This window comes from Tetrao urogallus (assembly GCF_951394365.1).
Source record: "Tetrao urogallus genome assembly, chromosome: 7".
NCBI lineage: Eukaryota > Metazoa > Chordata > Aves > Galliformes > Phasianidae > Tetrao > Tetrao urogallus.
The window spans coordinates 8,896,083-8,912,223 of NC_136820.1; the positions used below are offsets into that span (position 1 = coordinate 8,896,083).

Below are 16,141 nucleotides of genomic sequence, written 5' to 3' on the forward strand. Positions count from 1 at the left end.
ACATATTCATTATTTTCAAAAACCTTGTTAGTACATACCAATGTCCGTCTGGGCATGTGCAGTTGCACCTGAGGTGGCTGTACTTCTTCCTACCTCCTATTTCTCCTTCAACTTCATCACAGTGACTGTTGCCTTACCTTTAGCTGTTTTTCCCCAGTTTGGCAAATTCTGTTGCTTGTTAGGCCGTGACACACAACTTTCTGTCTTAGTGCACTCTATTCTAAACCAATATATGTGAAATCTGAGGAAGAAGACTTGCACCTGATGGATGCAAAGACAAAAGTAGTCTGTTATGACTCCTGTGCTTCCGTGAAGCGGGATTGGTGTGAGGGGAAAAAAGGCTGTTTGCACACCAAGTGAAGTAAACATGGGAAGTTTGAGGGCTAGTACCCATTGATTCCTTTTGCTAAACTAATCTATTAATCCTTAAACTAATATATTGATCTCTTTTGCTAAGTCATCCTACATCAATGTTTTGTACTAGAATGGCATTTCGTAGGAATTGAAAATGCTTGAAATCAATGTTGTTCAGCTGCCTGAAGAAGTGATCTCTGCTGTGTGCGTTATGACCTCTGCTTTTACGTCACCCACTCTCTTCCATTTCCTCCCAGTCAATCTTGTTGTTGTTGTTTCAAATTCAGTAAGAATTTTGTGTGCATGACTATGGGAAGTATGTTAGAAGTCTTAAAGTTACAACTGACCATATTTTAAAACAAATCCAAACAACTCTATATAATGTCCTTTTTCTGCTGCTTTGCTTTTTGCTATGTCGTGATCTGCAGGAGATGTAAGAGAAAGGAGTCTCAAAAGAATTACATTGAAGACGTAAACCTACTTTATTTTATTTAATGCATTGAAATTTTTGCTCAGTATTTTAGGGGAGGGATGCATTTATATTTAGAGCTTACAGATTTTCTCATCTTCATTCCTGTTTTTATTGCTAAGAAGTTATAAATGCGTTATGTTGCACTATTATATATTGCATTTGTAATTTCTTAGGAACAAAAATAACAAATATTTTGGTCCATATAGGAACTTAGTTTTCCCTTGAGTTTAGCTTTATTTATACTGTGGAATAATTCAGTCTTGCTATCCTTATTTGAACAACTATCTCTACTGGTATGAATGCCTAGCTATAGAAGGCCAGAAGCAAGAGAATGATTGCTTAATGTACTATTGTGCTTTTCAAATAGGACTAAAAGGTCTTGCAGAATTGTCTGAGGAGGTTCTTTTCATGTATCAAACGAATTAAAATTTTTTTGTACACTTTAATTTTAGGTTTAAGGAATTGTATATATTTTGGGCTGAAATCTCAGAATTGAGGGGCATAAATGTATACAGAACTTTTTTTTTTTAAAAAAAAACTTTGGAAATGTGTATAAATATCTACATATGGTTGAAATAGCTTGTTTGACCTGCCGTTGATTTATTATACAAGATATAATTCTGTAAAACATCAGGATATATGTTATCTGAATAAAAAATCTGAAAATTGTTTTTAAAAATCAATGATTTTTTTCTTCAATGTAATGTTGAAACATGGAACTTGAGAAAGGGGTATCATTCTGCTTCTTTGCCTTCAAAAAACTCTTTAAACTCAAGAATAGTAATTTTTCTTATATTCTTGTTGAACAAAATTAGTCTTTTTTTTTTTTTGTCTTCTACTGTAGAAGTGAACTTTCTCTTAATGTTTAAATAGCCACTGCTTGTATTATTGTAAGGTGTTAATAGTCCATTAGCTATAGATTTTGAAGTTGACAAAATATGCAATCGCAATCTGACAGAACCTTCAGGAAATACTCATCTTCAAGACTAAACAACAAAAGAAGCTCTGCTAAAATATTTTGGGATTCTTGAAGAAAGTAAGGTGTATTAAACTTCCAGCAGTTCAATTTGTGGTGATTATTGAATTGCATCCCTACGCTGAAGAATTCCATGAGTTGTAGTACTCCTTAAAATCACTTTCTAAGGTGTTGTAATTTATATTTTTTCATTTGTGTAATTCCTGAACTTTAGGAATTCAGGACATAGAGTTCTTAAAAAATACCTATCACTTGACCACACTCAAAATTCACTTTAATTCATAACTTTATGAAGATTTTATGGACCTTCAAACAGAATGGTGGCAAAACTGTTTTTTTGTTTGTTTTAGTAAGGTTTGCATTTATTTTCCATGGGATTATTGCTGTCTGTATTGTTCTTAAGCGCACATTTCTTTTCATTTTGATCTCATGAACTCTTAGCAAAACTTCTTATGACTTGGTTTTCTTATTTTATACCATGCTATAGGGTTGTAATAGATGAAGCTGAATACTCAGGCTCTTTTAAATTTTAATACAACTTTCTTGCTTTATTACGGTTACTGTTTCCCTGTCTGGGAACCATTTTATTATGATTTCAAAAATAATGTTTTAAAAATGGGACTTATTTTAATATTATTGGTTAGGTTATTTTTGTGCTGCTTGTAATTAGGCAGAGGCAAAATTATAGAACATAATGGGAAATCAGCAGCAGACAGTATGCCAGGTTGAAAACCTATTGAAAGACATTTCTACAGATGTATGGATTTTGAAGCTGGAAACTGATCAGGAATTGAAAATAAAACTCTGTTCTCCCTCCATAATCCGACTGAGACTGCTGGATGACTGATGGCATTGCTGTGATGCCCTTCCAATATCTGTGTTCTGCAGTTTTTTGAGCCTGTACTGGAACTGAAAGTAAGCTCTTTCACCACACAATGACTGAAAGCCACTAATGATTTTACTGCTAATATGCAATAAAAAAAAAAAACCCAAACTGCTGTAGATCAGTACTTTCAGTGCAGGTCGTCATGTTCTACTTCCTGAAAAGTGTTATCCATGAACTCACATACTTTGACAGCTGTGGCTAAGATATTTGAAAGAAATATCCTACTTCAAATATTTTTCTTACAGTTAAGATGTACTTTTACTTTAATTCTCAAATCTTGTTTTGCTATACTTATGAGTATCAGTCAGCCTTTCCTGTTTTAGTACCGATCATATACTTTTGAAAGTTCTTTAAAATACCATTGTATAATGGTGATGCATTGATTTTACAGTGAGATCTTCATTGTTGTGTTTATTTCCAGTTTCTGTCTACTGCAAAAAGTGAAGCATTAAAAAAAGAAAATCCAATTATTTGACATCCAAGATAATTTTCTACCTGCACACTCTTTTCATCCTTCTTTTCCTCCTTGCCCCCTGGGTCATTTGAAATGTAAACTAGAATTACTGAGAAGGGTTAGGAACTGGAAGTGAAGAATAACATTGTTCAAGAAAATTGACTGTGAAATAATTGGAAGCCCTAATAGATCTTCTCCCTGTTGTATTCTATGGTAGACACTATTGTGACTTGTGTCTTGGTATAATATTTCTTAAAAATCAATGGTAAGATCATTCTTTGTTTTTTTTTTGGACAGCTTCTGAAGGGCATGACATGAAAGTATGGCAGTGAGATGACTTTGAACCTTTCCATTTCAGTGGTGGGTTTTTATTCTGTGGAGTTCACCAAAAAAAGATAGATAAATTTATCTGAGTTCTGCTCTAATTTAAGCTTCCAATGGACCTGAGAGGTTATTTTGTCAGGAAGACTTTCTAACATTTAGGGACAGCTGTGCTCCACCTCTCTTTTTTTCCCAGCTGATAGCAATGAGGTTATTAGCTTTATTTATATTCATGTTATAACAAATTCTGAATGGGACAAGATCTTCAGACCAACTTTTTTTAATGTACTAGTAGGTATCATCCATGGTCTTTCACAAATATTCCTTTTGCTATGTTCTTCTACTTTGGTCTATTTAAAGGGGACAAAGGTATTTCCTTTTTCCTTAACATTCAAATGTTTGGGTTTGTTTTTTTTTTTTTAATGTCCTTTGGCATCAGTGTTATTTGAGTCTACTGTTGGCTATTACCTAAGACTTTGGGCTAAAGAATGGTGGTTTCAACAACTACTGGAATGAAGTTGTTGTCATTTACTGACAAACTTTCAGAAATTCACTTCCTATTTAAATAGCACGGTTTAAAATTGGGTCTGCTAGTAATTTTTTGAGAACCAGCAATTTTGTTTTCTAACAGGCAGAGTCTCAAAGTCCTATCTTGTTGTGGAAGGGCACAGTGAACTGAATGAACTGGTTTGCTTTGCACATAATCCCTGCTCATTTCTTTTAAAATTATACAGCTGCATCTTGAGATACATTATGAAGTTTCTACTTGTCATGGGTCGTTTTGCCTGTATGAGTCTTTGAGTCTGACTCAGTAGCATCTGCCATGGAAGCGCACGTTTAGCAGAGGTGTGTCATTGAATTCTATACAGTAATCACTGTTTCCCACTGACATTCACCAACGCTTACTGAACATTTCTGGATAGCAAACAGCAGATGACAGCACAGCGAGGCAGCGGTGGTGCCTTTCAGCAGTGGCAACAGCCACTGAGGCTCATCTCCACTGGTACAGACCTCTATGAGTGAGGCATGCAGGCTCTCGTTCATTGGTGGCTTAAATGCATAGCTGAAATGGTGGTGACTGTACTGAAACGTGGTGTTTTGTAGCTGAGAACTTGCTCATAGTGTTGTTGTACTCTTTGTATCTATTGTAGTTTCCATGGAGATAAATAGGAAGTGTTACCTTCAGAGTGACCTACCTATAATTCTGTTGTCATCATGTTGCATGTGACAGAGATACGCATCTGCTTTATTCACAGGCATAAAGCTTTCCGAATTTTTATTTATTTATTTTTGAGAATATTCTGCTTTCTTCTGAATAGACTTTGAAATTCAGGAAAACAGAAGTAAATTCTTTTGGGTAACCACTCCTGAATTCTTTGAAGGGAAGTAATTGCAAGTGTGTCATATATATTAATATATGTTAAACCCGAGAAGTTAGTTAATGTAGCATGCTTCAAATAACAACACACAGCTTGTTTGTAATTTCACCTTGTATGCTGTGAATCTCTTAATTCAAATTAGTTGATGATGCATGATGACTGTTTCATAGTCTGTACAGTGTTGTATTTCTGAATTTTGATTATTTTTTGCCTTTTAAAAATACTAATTTACTTACTGTACCGCTCACTTGAATTGCATCAATGGAGCAGATCTAGAAGTAATTTCCAAAGCAGCATTATGTTGCTGTTTCTATTTGATAGCTGAAAGGGGAGCTCATTTCTGTTGGAAGCTAATCAAAGACTGGGGTTTGGGGTCATAGATTTTGGCAACTCTTATTCTACTATTCTCCTCCTATGTGTTTAGTATATTAAATAAGAATTCACTTCCTCTCTTCTAAAATAAATCTTTGTGTTTTTACAGCCTTGTGGAAGAAAACCATCTTTTTCCAGTTCTTTTCCAAGTCATCTTGGTAAGAATAATTTTTATGTGTACGTACACTAATAGGTATATATCATATCTCCAATCATGTCAAAATAGCAAGCTAAATAAGGAATATTTGTAAGCTGTTGATAGTGAACAGTCTATTAATTCAAAGAATCTACTAAACGTAAGCATGTATGTGGTTCTCGCTGGCTATTTGTATAAAGCCTTTCTTTTATACAGTAAAAATTCCATTTTTTTTGTTTTCTATCCAAATAAAATTCTGAAAAATGGAATGAGCTTTATTCTTAAATAAAGCTATGTATTTTCCAACCCAAGCAACTAATAATGAGCAACTAATAATGAGCAACTTGTGTTTTATTTAGTAGAATCAAACCAGAGTCTGGTTACGATAAGGCAAACTACTGCTGTTCTCTTTTAGAATTTCTTCCAATATCAAGTGTCGATATGATTTTCATAGTAACATGCTGGATTTCTATCCAAAAACAGAATACACTGCTTATGATAAGTGATCAGGAAAAAATTGGTGATGTTTTTGCACCTCTGAAATGTGGCAGAACTATTCTATTAAGAAAAAGGAAATCTGTGGGATAGTTTAGAAGCTGGGTCCTGTGCTATAGTTTCCTCACTGATAATTTCCAGACTCTTGTTTATTTTTTCAAGCCTGTTTGTTCATGAACCTGTCAGGTAGGTGTTCTGTAGTGTAAGCCTGCTCCTGATGAATACAAAATGTGAATGATGCATGCAGTGCACGTGAATTATTCTTTCTATTGCATCATTTTTAAAATTCAGCCATATTCAGGGTAGAAGGTGTTCATAAACGTGATTCTGAATCAAATTTGAATTTCAGTTTTTAGCTTTAAATATTTGAGTTTTCTCTTTTCCTTTGCAGTGATTTTTTTGTTACGTCATGTTAGATCTGTTACAAGATGACTCCTTTTTTTATTTAACATACCTTCTTTGGCAATGACATATATGATATTTTGTATGCGTACATGTACAAATTTGAGCTCTTCTGATGAGCATTCAGAACAAAAGCAACACTTCAGTGTTTCATAAATAGACTTAACCTGAGATAAGTACTGCTTGTAGGTAACAACAAGAGAGGAACACAGTAAAATAAGAAACTTCACTTAGTGTTGGTATCATGAGGTTTAACTGCCGAAAAAGTACATGTATACTTATGTTTTTTGGGAGGGTGTATGTGAGGATGTGTTGAATAGAAATTTAGGTGATTTCTAGAAATTCTACTGGATTTTGAAAAATTCTCCTCCAACCTGTTCTTTGTAACCACAGTGAGTTAGCAAGCCCATCATTATAGGTTTCTAAAATCATTTTCATGGTTGTATGGGTGAAAGGAGCTGCATATCATTTGCTTTTCAGTGCTAGTCCATAATCTAGTTTTTTCTTAGGTTTATACTTCTATTTGTTTCATCAACTAGGGTACATCAGTAATGTTGAGCTTTCTTTTGTTGTTCAGGTTCTTATCAAATTCTAGGTGCTATTCATTGTAAATCATACTTTCTACTCAGTGCACTTTGTAGGTACACTCTCAGTAAATAATGTATAGCTATCCACTATCAAGTTCAGAAGTATCACTTTTTTCATAATTTTCTATGCAGAAACCAAATGTCCAGTGTGTTTTCCCTGTATCATAAAGTGCAGTTCACGTTACTACTGACGATGCAACTGACCTTGCAGTGACTCTTCTAGAATGTGAAAGGAAATAGGATGGGCTCTGAATTGCAAAGTGTCTGTAGGTGCAGTCTGTGTTTCTGGGCTGTGTGGTATCTTTACTCCAGCTCTCAGAGCAGCAAAAACATGGTGGCTTGCAGACACAATTCACAGGAAATATCTTTTAGCATGACTGCCTCTCACTGTTTGTTGATGTTGAGTTGCCCTATTACATACTGCTTATCCTTGATTGTGACTTAACACCTAAGACTGAGTTTTGACAATTTCTCATCCTGTAGCAAGTATCTGGACTAACTCACTCAAAACTCCTCTTAATTGCACCAAGTGTACCAAATTACACCAAAGTTCATGCCCTTTGCCTCTTCATGCCTCTGTAAATGTTACAGTTGCAAAAAAAAGCAACCTCCAGCACTCATTAATCATTTTAATTACATTTAGTAAATGTAGATTGATAGTGTTCTTTGTCAGTGTGTGAAAGGCCTGTTTACAGCCCTTTGTTGTAAAACTTCAGAGGGGAATTTTGCATTGCACCTGAATGCAAAATAATTTTATCAGCACCCTCATTCTAGATCCCAGCACTAGCTGTTGTGTTGATCAGGAGTATTTCTACAAAGTAATATGAAGGTATGGCTGAAGTATGGGTGAGCATTTGTCTTGCTGTAATGTCTAATGCAGTCGTTGAAGGTGTAGTGATGTGTATTGGTGTATTTCATATCCACAGAAAGGAAGATGGATTAACAGTAAGCAGGAGTGTATTCAGAACAGTATGGGACTGAAAAACATAAGGAAATTTGGCAACGTAATGTGCGTAATTTAAATGATGCAAACTCCCATTAGTAACAAGACTGAAAATAGAAGCAAATTGTACAGTGACGTAAATGATACCAAAAGCTGGACTGATGCAAGATATAAATAGAAAATACTAGTGTTGATTAAATCGATGGGATTGCAGCAGAAGAGGTTGCTGTGGAATATATGTTATACTTTCTTATTACCTTTTCTGCTGTACCCTTAGTATTCCACTTCTGATACTTTCTGTTTCACTGTGTCGAACCTGTGATCATCTGAAATATCAGTATATTATACACGAAATATTATTTTTGAATATCAGTGTACTGTTACATTGAGCTGGTTGATAGAATTGGAAATGCCCTTCTGTCAAATCTGTAGCTTATGTGTGTTTGTATTTTAGGCTGCTAGCCTAAAAGTAGCCAAAACTAAAGTTGACATCAATATTATTTTCTGTGCTATATTGCTTTTCTGAGTGGATCTTATCTGCTCTTGGGGAGGAACTTTTCGCACATCGTAAATGTTATATAGCTTTTCTTTAGGGCTGTCTGAATCTAAGCTGTTGCCTAAAAAAGAAATTGTCTAGTTGGTGAAATGCTATTTTTCTGCTGATAAGTTAAAAAGCTGAAGGTAATGGTGCTTGTGATTGGAAGCTCAGTGGTATCCTCTTCTTAAAGCCTAACAGTCCATTCTCTGCTCATCCTACTAAAATTTCCCGTGTATTAACATGCCAGCATCTCACAGACTTCAGCTTCGTTGTCAAAAGATGATTTTTTTTTTTTCCCAAAGTCCTGTACTTTAAAGGTCAGTGATGCCATGAAAAATGTGACAATTTGGATTTAAGGGCTCTTCCTTTTAATGCAAATTACTTGCTAGTAAGATTGGAAGTAACTGCACTTCTAAACGGTATTTTATTATTAAATACCATTATGAAGGTTATGCCTTTGGTATCAAAAATTTCAGCAGTACATGATACTAGCAGGTCCATATTTTGATCAGAAATTTGCTTTCTACTTTTTTTTTTTTTTGGAAATAATTAAACCTGTGCTCAAACACTCAAAAAAATGCTTCAAAGCCATTGTTATTCTGACAGATGATGATCCTCTTGGAAGGTGTACTTAGCTCTCTTTTCTGTAATCTCAACTCAAAATTGAGTTCATTATTCCAAAGAAGGGAGCGTGAGCTAGGCATGATAATAGGAAAAAATGATATGTTAAAGTTAGCTGAATATATTCATACTTCAAACAAAAAAGCCCAGTTTTATTTGGGTAACACCTTTTCAAGAAAGCAAATCATATTGTGGTAGACTTGTCCGAATAAGGATATATGTAGCACATCTGCTGTAAATGAACTTCAGGCTGACGTTCCTCTTCAAACTGTGTGCTTGTGAGGAATGACTGATAGTGGTGCTAAAAGGCATCTGTGGACAGGTTGCTCCAGTTTGCAGTCATACACAATAATTTAGCTTCAGCCTCCTATGAAAAACCAAACCTGAATGGTTAGGCAACATCCACTTTAAAGAACAGGAAATGGCATTTATTTTATTAGCTTTTTTTCAGGTATTCCTGTTTCTGGTTGTGCATTCAATGCTGTATAAGAAATTGTGAAATTTGGTGGCTCATTCTGGTGTAGTTTCTCTGTTTGTTCCTGCTTGTATGGAATATCTGCATTTATAAGGCATCTGAAGTTAGATTCTAAGAGTGATTTTTGAGGTTTCTAGTGACAAGTAGTGTTTTTGCATGCGGATAAGCAATAAAAAGGTCAATAAGTTTTCCTTTGTATAGGCATTTGGCTGTTAACATTAGTAAGAGCAAGATTTGGCTTTTAAGTATAGTTGTAACTGATGATAGACTATCAATATGTTTACTGTAGCCAAGAAGCTTAAGGCTTCTCTGTGCTGCAGTGTGTGGCAACAATTCAGAAAGACACTCCCACCTCGCTTTGGACTAGTAGTTTACAGCAGCAATGTGGCTGCAGCAATAGGGGGCTAAGAAGATAAGAAGCTTTCTCCTGCAGCTTAACCAATACTTGGGCATTTTGCTGCTTCAGGTCCCATAGCTGGTTCCAAGTAGAGGATATCTTCACAAATGGTACATGGGCATCCTCCCGTACATGCTAAGACCAATATGGTTTGAAGAAACATCATGCAGAGATGAGCTACAGTGCCAGAAGTGATCGTAATGTGTTGTGATGGCTGGGGACCACATGGCAACAACGTGCTGCTCCATGTGAGAGCTGCTTTCTGTATCTCCTAGGGAAAGTATGCCACTTGTTTTGTGTTCTTTTAATGCAGATCATGAGCTTGGAATAGTGAAAGAAATACTGTATAGGTAAAACTTGTGTGCATACAAGTTTGAAAACTTGCTAAAAGATTCCTCTTATAAGATGCTAGCTTTAAAGAGACATGGGATTACTTCCTTTCTCTATGTGACCTTGAAAGAATTATTGTTGGGATTTGTTTCTATTTTTCCAAGTGATAAGAACTGATTTTCATCTGTTCTCGTAGAGATGCTTGAGTCAAATACTTTTCACTGATTTTAACTCCTCTTCTAAGATTAGAGGTCAGAAGAGTAGTAGTTAAATGTGCCTTTGTGATTAATGACAAAACTTGTCGAGAGACTGATTTTCAGGGGATTTACCAAATTATCTTTAGTGGGAAGAATAGGCTTGTTTGGCAGATTTCTGAGAGAGTTTAGAGAATTGCTTCCTGTTCCCATTGCTGACACTTTCTTTTTTTTTTCCTGGTGCTTGGGCAAATTATATAAACCTTCTTTTCCAGTCAGTGTGCTTCTGTCCTTTGTGTGTCAGCTAAGGACATTTACTCTTAGGAAAACTATCAGAACTTGGTGCTTGTTCTGAAACTAGGGCTGTTAAGGTGCCAGCAGGACCTTGTAAGGTTATGTATGAAGGCAAGGGCTGCTCTGAAAGTAATGCCTCCTATTTTACTATGTTGGCCCATGATGTCAGAAGCAAGTGTTGTTGGGGTGGCAGTAGGGGTTGAACCTTCCCACCAGTCTTCCATTGCATTTTGTTACTGTGTAATAGCTGGCAGCAGAGGGGCAGTCTGACAAGTGGCATCTGGCATGGAACTACATCTGAAGCAAAGGAGTGGGATTGAATTCTTTCGTGTAGAAAAATGACACCCATTGATGCTTGCTGAGCATTTATAGAGACCCTCCAGTGGATGTGTGCACAGTGAGACAATGGGTGATGTGTTTCAGCAGTGGTGACAAGCCACATTCCAGGCAGATATGCGTTCCTATCACGCTGTAGGGGTGACTAGATGTGGTATCACCTTTACAAGCTGGAGTGAAGATGTCAGTCCATGCAGTGACAACATGTGCATTCCCATTGAGGAAGTAGTTCAAGGCACAGCCCTCAGTGGGTGATGTGCACTGTTTTTTTTGGGATGGTAAAGGTGCAGTCCTTTTGGATTTCCTGGAACCTAGATGAACCACCAGCTCTGACTGCTATATCACAATGCTGACTAAGTTGAAGGTTTGAACTTCTGTAGTCAGACCAGAGAAGAAGAAAACCTTTCTCTTGTAACGTGATAACAGCAGGGCCCATAACAATTTGAAGACCACAGAGCACAATGTAATCTTGGCTGTGCTGTCCTTCCACACTGTCTATTCCAATTTTGATGCCTTCTGACATCTTTCATTGGCCCAGACAGATGGATGAATTGTGTGGCAGCCTCAATGCTGCTACTGCATCTGTAAAACAGTGAGTTATTTCCATTGGTGCAGATTTTCTGAGTGTGACATGCAAGCTCTTGTTCGTTGATGGTGCAACTGCACAACTAATGGTGGTAACTGTTGAAGAATAGAGTTTTGTAGCTGAGGACTTGCTCAAACAGTGATATTGTGCTCTTTGTATCTGTTGTAGTTGCCATGAAAATAATTAGGAAGCATTACTTTCAGAGCGACCTCATTGTATCACTGGAATGTAGTGCTGATTAACTAATTAGACATTGGAAAGTATTCAGACTTTGTTATGAAAAGTACTGTACAAATTCTAAACTATACATCTGAATAGATGTAATACCGTAGGATTGCTGGTGGAGGAGGGAAAATATATGATGGGAAGCAGAGTTGTCTTTAAATCACTCAATATTACAGACTGATGTTGTGAATAATAAAATGGATTTTAAAAAGGAAAAGATATTACTAAGGGATATTCTTCTGTCACTTTTTCTTATTGGGAAATATGTTTGTAGCTATCCCTCCTGCTGGAGGAGGGAATAAAGCTACTTACAAAATCACCTGAAACTTCACTTTTGAGGGAGAGGGGATTGGAAATCATAGAGTGCCCTGGGTTGAAAAGGACCACGGTGTTCACTGAGTTTCAATCCCCTGCTATGTGCAGGGTCCCCAACCACCAGACCAGGCTGCCCAGAGCCACATCCAGCCTGGCCTTGAAAGAGTCCACAGCATTTCTGATAGCATTATGTTATTTTATGAGAAGGGAGTTCAAGTATTTTCATTTAATAAAAAAAAAAAAATTGCTTTCTATTGCTAGGCACTAATATTTTAGTGTTTATGTTTAGACAACTTTTTTATTTTATGTTCAGTGCTAGGCAGTCTAAGAAAACTCATGTATAAACAATATAAGTGTTTCCAGGTAGTTTTTCTTATCTTGTTCTGGTACAACAATGTTTTTATGGATAATAAATGTGAACATATAAATACCTCTTCCTTGGAATTGTGCTGCTTTAGTGATCATGTTGCTCACTGGCTTTTGTGAAATGGTTATGTGTTGGTTTGGCTGTGCCTTTAGGGTGCTAAGAAATGATAATATGTTGTTCTTGAATAGGCTGTTCAAATAGACTTACTTTTGGATTCAAGGTAAGCTAGTATTTCCTGTATCCTGATTAGTGCACTTGAAATTTAGAGGTGTCACAAGTCTCTGCTTTGGATGGGGGTGCTCCCTATTTTTGTGTGCCAGTTGTAAAGATGAACAAGTCTGTTTCCAGAAGCAGTAGCTATGATGAAGAAAGAATCAAGCCTAATTAGCATAATTAAGGGCAGATCAAATTCAATCTTTTGAGTCTGTAATCATGTGAGTAAATAATTGGTGTGAGAGTAACATGATTGATTAAATGATTTGTGTGTTCTCAATTGAGACTTCATGATCCATCAAACTGGAAAATGTAGAGCAGGCTGCTAATTCATTTGATGTTTTTCACTGCACACAGCTCTACAAAATGGCTTTTTGCTCTGCAGCAGTGGGTTGGCTATTGGAATTCAGGTGCTGCCACTACCTTCATTCTTTGTAGCCCAGAAATTAAGTTTTCTGGTATGAGGGTGGTTGTTTCTTATGTAGTTGTTTTGTTGGTTTTTTTTCCACTGATCTCTGATGTCATGTAAGTTTTACATCTCTGAACCTCGAATTGCTAATTATTTTATAAGTTTATACATAAATGTAGTGATTTTTTCCCATATGTTTTGTTTCATTCTGTCATTGATGGGGGAAAAAAATGAATGTGATTACTGGTAATGGTCTTTACAGGGTCCAATTCACTGTATTTAAATAGATAAAACCATGATGTTCTGGTAGGTACTTCCACTAGCTTAGGCCAAGTTGGCAATGTGCTTAAGGAATCAAAGCATCTTATCACAGGTTTTCAGGCTTACTTGTGGTTGTGGTTGGTATTTTTGTTACTTCCCTCCCCCCAGCCCCCCTGCTAAACACTCCTGTCAGGTTCAAGGGACAAATTCAAACTTATAAGCAGCATTTTTTTTTTTTTTTTTTTTTTTTCCTGAAATACCAACCTCTTCTTCTATAGGCCTGTAGAGTTTCTGTGTTTTTAGACTTGCTGAGTGCTGGTAAATGGTGTCTGTTTTTCTGATAGACATCCTTGGTATTGTGTGGTGTTCTGTAGCTGAGAACTTGTGCAATAACACTATTTGATAGAACTCTTTGCTGTTGTTTCCATGGAAATAAATAGGCATTACTTTTGGAGTGACCTAGATACATAACAGATGAGGATGTGTGCAGTTTGTGTGCATGTCATTTTCTCACATAACTTTGTTTCTTGCTGTCTTATTAACATGTTCCATTTTTAATATATAAATGTCTTCACATTTTGTAGTAAAAAAGCTTCTTAACTTCTCCTGTATATAGCTTGAAGTTTGACTCTTTCCAATAGGTGTTGCTGTTGATTCCTAGTATACCATGCCTTCATTTGCTTGATCTAGCTTAATTCAGCAAATAACTGTGGATTTTCATATTCAGGAGAATAATCTCCAGTGTATACATCTCATCAAAGCTAAAATGCTTTTGTAATGATCCATAATGAATTATTTTCCTTGTGTTTGTTGTGTTTGTGAGACATTGATAGAGAAACCCCATATGTTGAGTTCTCCCTGAGGTTAGAAGGAAAGGTTGATTCTTGAAGTGCAGTAGGTATTAAGGCAGTCCTATAAATGGGCTATGGGGAAGCAATAAAATGTGATAGTGAATGAAAACAAGCCTACTTATGTGTAAACTAATACCTATCTTTATAGGCGTTTCACTTTTTGAAGAATTAAGGTACATAGAACATCTGAAATAAGTACTAAGGAAGACGAGCATGTTTAGAAGAAGAATAGGCACAAAAAGAAAAATGAAGGGGTAATTAATTTAATAATAGGTAGTTGTTTAAACTAACATGTTAAGTACTTTCATAGTTCTTCTCTGCAGTTCAGATATCCTTTAAAAACCTGTGATTTCCTCATGTTATGCTTGAATCAGTCCATCCGTAGTTCAAAAGATTTATTTTATAAAATTTAAAGTAGTACATTTTTTTTTTTTTAACCTTAAAGGGAATTTTTATTTCTTTTAGGTATTGTTTTGTTTCTGTTTACAGCCTTATATTATATTTTGTACAACTTCATCTTATATGAGTTTATATAGCAAGTTCCCCTGTCTAGACTATTCCAGGAAAATCTATTACTGTTTGCCTGCTTCAGACTGAAAGGAGGTTCTGACCTTTTGGTGGGCACTTAGTTTGTAATTTTGTTTTGATCATCAGATTGGTTTCTTAGCTTTGGGGACTGAAAGCAGAAGTGTACTGAGCTATGTTTCTTGATGGAGGACGGCAGCAGCAGTGAGGGGGCAGGACTGTTTGCCACTGGAGACTGCCCCAGGACTTGAACAGGCACACAACAGGTGTGCAGTCTCTTCTCTCTATTTTTCTCCAAATTGCAAATGTTTAAAGTCTTAAAAAGTTTTCAGTGCAAAGTTTCCACATGCTTCAACAGTTTTGTATTTGGTCTTTTTTTTTTTTTTTTCTTGTAATCATAAAGCTCTTTAGTATTCACATACTCTTTCATCACAGTCTGTTGCAGCTTTTTAAAATAGAAGTGTTGTGCATAACCTTCAGGATATCATATCTTTGTAATTAAAATCCTCACAGGTTTTTTTGACACTCGCTTCCAGTTTAATTTTCAGAGCAACCCTGAAACCTCTACGTGTCCTGAAGCGCTGAGCAGCGTCTGCTGTTGGCACTGCTGACTCTACATAGGCGGTGATGTAGGGCTGTTATCAATCGGGAATGAGATGCTGTGGTTAGGAAACAAAAAAATCTAAACAACCACTTTGTGTTGGGGTAATCCATCTGTGAATTTCAGATTTCCTGCCTCATAGAGGTTACAAAGGAACTGCAAAAATTGCAGAAAAGAAATGCGGGTGATCAAAAGTCTGGACAGGCCACTGTAGACAAAATTATTCTTCAGTAGACTTTGATCTGGAAAGGTGATGACTGAGGGGGAAGTATGATAGCACGTAGTCATGAGAGGCTTGTAGAGGTGAATAGGGAACTGTATTCCTGCTCACTGTATCGTCTAATGTAAGAACTGTATTATAAGAACTAAAGGAAACTTGTAGTTGGTATCTTAAAAAATGACAAAAGCAGGCACAGCTTCCTGTAGGGTGAAGTTCAGCTATGAACTCAGGGTGCATGAATTCTCCAGAAGGATAGACAAGTTCATGGAAGAAAATTCCATTGGGATCTATTTCCATTCAAAAGATCTGCTTCTGGATTAAAATCCTTGGGCTGTGAATTCCTGGAAGCTGGAGAGTGTCCTGTGTACCTGGTTTGTGCTGTAGGACTGCTATTGCCAAAGTGCTGTAGATGGGTTGTTGGGCTAAGCAGGCTTCTAGTATGTGTGGGAACCTTTTAGTATGTTAAGCTTTCAGCTATTAACTATAGAAGGTTGTCTTCCCATTCCTTCTTCTGTGTGAAACTGGATTATTTTTAATGACTTAAACTGATTGACTTATTTTCTGAAGGAACAGTATTTCTTTGATAAAATAGCAAATTAAAAGTAA

At 36.3% G+C, this 16,141-nt stretch overlaps 1 protein-coding gene across 1 annotated transcript in view; it reads left to right on the forward strand.

The window, feature by feature from the left end:
• ULK4 (unc-51 like kinase 4) overlaps positions 1–16,141 on the forward strand; it is a gene marked incomplete at its 3' end in the record, with an annotated part of 210,418 nt that overhangs the window by 84,047 nt on the left and 110,230 nt on the right. Inside the window, exon 30 of the mRNA XM_079538560.1 lies at positions 5,324–5,372. Within this exon, the coding sequence (XP_079394686.1) occupies positions 5,324–5,372 (49 nt within the window). The remainder of the gene's footprint in view (positions 1–5,323; positions 5,373–16,141) is intronic.